Source organism: Myotis davidii, unplaced genomic scaffold (assembly GCF_000327345.1).
Source record: "Myotis davidii unplaced genomic scaffold, ASM32734v1 scaffold562, whole genome shotgun sequence".
NCBI lineage: Eukaryota > Metazoa > Chordata > Mammalia > Chiroptera > Vespertilionidae > Myotis > Myotis davidii.
The window spans coordinates 3,149,203-3,150,803 of NW_006293953.1; the positions used below are offsets into that span (position 1 = coordinate 3,149,203).

The 1,601-nt window shown below is 47.1% G+C and overlaps 1 protein-coding gene across 1 annotated transcript in view; it reads left to right on the forward strand.

Moving 5' to 3' along the window:
- Positions 1-319: 319 nt before the first annotated feature.
- Positions 320-1,601, forward strand: part of LOC107183779 (BPI fold-containing family A member 2-like) — a gene marked incomplete at its 3' end in the record, with an annotated part of 5,384 nt that continues 4,102 nt past the window's right edge. Inside the window, exons 1-4 of the mRNA XM_015566654.1 lie at positions 320-329; positions 512-689; positions 927-972; positions 1,339-1,469. Of these exons, the coding sequence (XP_015422140.1) occupies positions 320-329; positions 512-689; positions 927-972; positions 1,339-1,469 (365 nt within the window). The remainder of the gene's footprint in view (positions 330-511; positions 690-926; positions 973-1,338; positions 1,470-1,601) is intronic.

Sequence of the window (1,601 nt, forward strand, 5' to 3'; positions counted from 1 at the left end):
GTGAATTATTGCTCTCTGGGCCTGCTACAACGCTCTCATCTTGGGGATCCAATTTGTCACTTTTGTGGGTTGGACTCATATTTTTTCCTTAATTCTAGATTTTCCATATCTTTGTTTATTCTCTCAGTTTCTTTGACCTACTTTTTCAAACTTATGTCGACATCTCATTTAGAGCAATAGACCACCCCCCCATCACTACTAGAAGCAGGCGTATAATCATTATCAATTGCCTGGTCAATTGATTGGTTGGTCTGTTGATTAAAAATGAATATATATCAGTATGAAGACAGCATGGAAGGAAGAGGGGCTCTGTAGCTGTATGTCTTCAGGTATGTTTCTTAAACTTTTCATTCTATTTCCTCATCTGTAAAATCCAGATATTGTCGATATCTACCTCAGTGAGTTATGAAGATTAAAGGAAACAACACAGGCAGCCCTACCTAGTACCTGGTGCCTAGTAGCAGCTTCATAAGTGGTACATAACACTAAATAGCAATTGTTTTGTGAGCAGTTCTTAAGAGCCTGAGGGTGGACGACCGCACGTTAGCTCTTCTTCAGAAACTGAAGGAGGACATCAGCCTGCTTCAGGATTCCAATGCTTGGAAAACCATCCAGGAGAAGTTCGACCAAACTAAAGATTTGTTGAATGGCGCCCTTTCCAAAATATTTAAAGGGGGCCAGGCTTTCGGGTGAGTTGGTGCTTCATGGTGATCTTTCCTCAAAATAATAGGGAAGGGGCAATACATGTTTTTTGGGGAGGGGTGTAAATTTAAGGTTAAAGGCAGAAAGGCAAGAAAACTGGTTCTTCCCACAGAGCCCACGTGGTCTGAGGCCAGGCCCACCAGAGCCTGAGTAAATTAGAGGCGGGGCCACACGACCAATCTGAGCATCACATGAGTTTCAGCTTCCACATCCTGTAATTGCAGGGTCAGGGGGAAGGTTCTCTTCACGCTCACCTCCACCTGTTTGCTGGTGCCTGGATTCCCTTTTCCAGGGAACGAGACTTTCCTCTCTGAATACAGCTGAGAATAAACTTTCAAATCCCCTCAGGAGAGAGGAAACTGAAATCCGCACCCGCTGGCTCCACACATAGAGTTTTGGAGTCAAATAGTTGTGAGTTCCAGTTCTGGCTCAGGCGATAGCTCTTCCTTGGTATCTGGGGCGGGGGGAATCACAGCTGCCTGGTCCTCCGTGTGCCCCGCCATAGCATGGAGACAACCCAACCTCTGAGGAGGGCCATGGGAAAGACCAAAGTAGGCAAGACTGATGAGGCCCAAATGCTCAGCATGACGCTGCATAGAGAAGGGCTCAGCACATGGCTGTCATGAGGAATGACAGGGTGAATTCTGGTTGTTGCACAGGTTGAAATTCAGTAATGTCCGCATCTTGAATTTCAAAGCCGAACCAACTCCTGATGGCCAAGGCCTTCGCCTGAGGTACTCCACCTCTGCTGATGTCTCCTTGACCCTGTGAGTATGCATTAGAATCTGGGATTTGGGGCGGCAGTGCAGCACAGCCAATGGTCCTCCAAGCTAGAACAGGACACTTTTCCACACCGCTGAGTGGCCTTGGGCCCCAGTCTCCCCATCTGTTAAAAAGCC